General features: G+C 35.3%; 1 protein-coding gene across 2 annotated transcripts in view; it reads left to right on the top strand.

Annotated features, from left to right (window-relative positions):
* The window catches only part of LOC107490408 (CRM-domain containing factor CFM3, chloroplastic/mitochondrial), a 6,677-nt gene that overhangs the window by 3,848 nt on the left and 1,335 nt on the right, over positions 1 to 1,494 (top strand). For both annotated transcript variants that reach the window (XR_001592391.3, XM_016111188.3), the window contains exons 5-8: positions 377 to 533; positions 612 to 904; positions 1,004 to 1,063; positions 1,182 to 1,265. Coding sequence is in view for 1 of the 2 variants with exons in the window: in XM_016111188.3 (XP_015966674.1) it covers positions 377 to 533; positions 612 to 904; positions 1,004 to 1,063; positions 1,182 to 1,265 (594 nt within the window). In the remaining variant the exon portion in view is untranslated. The remainder of the gene's footprint in view (positions 1 to 376; positions 534 to 611; positions 905 to 1,003; positions 1,064 to 1,181; positions 1,266 to 1,494) is intronic.

The raw sequence follows: 1,494 nt of genomic DNA, 5'->3' as shown, positions 1-1,494 counted from the left end.
ATTATTTATATGCTTGACATGATTTATTGTGCATGTGGATATATGTTTGGCATAGGAGTTGGGTCCTGTCTTTTTATTTCTTCATTGTTCAAAATATATATCTTTATCCTGTTAACTTTATCCCATTAAATTTTACTTACTTAGTTTGTCTGCTGACAGTTTTGTAAAGTTTAGTTTAGATTGTAAATTTACTCAAATTATGATGCCTAGATCAGCTGGCTGTAACTTTAAAATTATATGCTAAGATGAATGCAATGCAACATATGTTTCTGGATTCTGGGTTGAATTGGATTTTCATGTTGTTTTGATTGGCCTCTGCAAATCTTGACAATTGTTAACTTCCCTTGTTTGTATTTAACACTTAATGCATGAACAGGCTGAGGCAAAAAAACTTAGGGCAGAAAGGCTGTTAGCAAAAATAGAAGCATCTATGGTTCCAGCTGGTCCTGATTATGACCAGGAGACAATCACAGATGAAGAACGTGTTGTGTTCCGTCGGATTGGTTTAAGAATGAAGGCATATTTACCACTTGGTGGGTTGATTTTCATCTGACCGAAAGCTGTTCCATTCCAATGATACAAAACTGACATAAGTTTGTGTCTAACTGCAGGTATTCGTGGTGTTTTTGATGGTGTCGTTGAGAACATGCATTTGCATTGGAAACATCGGGAGCTTGTAAAATTGATATCAAAACAGAAGACCCTTGCTTTTGTTGAAGATACAGCAAGGTTACTGGAATTTGAAAGTGGTGGAATCCTAGTGGCAATAGAGAGAGTTCCCAAAGGATTTGCTCTTATTTACTATCGTGGAAAGAATTATAAGAGGCCCATCATTCTGAGGCCTAAAAACTTACTGACAAAGCAAAAAGCATTGAAGCGATCAGTGGCTATGCAACGGCATGAGGTACCCCTCTGTGATATTGCTAATCTGTTCATCTTTTTTCTCTTCTTTTTTCCTTTTTAAATCTGTAATATTATATTCAATCTTGTATGAACTGTGCAGGCTCTTAGTCAGCATATAACTGAGTTGGAGAAAACCATAGAACAAATGAAAACAGAACTTGTAAGTATTTGATCTGTCATAATTTAATTTTGCTCTGTGTTTTTATGTTGGCATTTTTGTTTCTCTATGGTCTCTATTATCAAGTTTCATCAACCTATAATTTAAATAATTTCCACAGGGAATGCCTCAAGATCTGGAAGATGAAGATATGCCAAACATAGAGGACCATAACCAAATAGACAATAGCTCGGAATTCAGCCAAGTAAGATACCCCACTTCTTTTAATGGTTTCTTATCTGCCTTACTTTGGGAATGCAATGGAATTGTTCTTTGCCAAATCAATACAACTTCTGCATATAGCCATGGCTTTCATAATTTTCTTGATCATACAATTCTGATTCTCCTAGACAACAACTTGGGTGATAAGTTTTGGATCTAATGTAACCACAGTTATATAGTATAATGCAATATGAGACTGTTCATCACAGTAA

This window comes from Arachis duranensis, chromosome 5, assembly GCF_000817695.3.
Source record: "Arachis duranensis cultivar V14167 chromosome 5, aradu.V14167.gnm2.J7QH, whole genome shotgun sequence".
NCBI classification, from domain to species: domain Eukaryota; kingdom Viridiplantae; phylum Streptophyta; class Magnoliopsida; order Fabales; family Fabaceae; genus Arachis; species Arachis duranensis.
The sequence above is the reverse complement of the archived record's forward strand: the minus strand, read 5'-3'. Positions and strand labels throughout refer to the sequence as shown.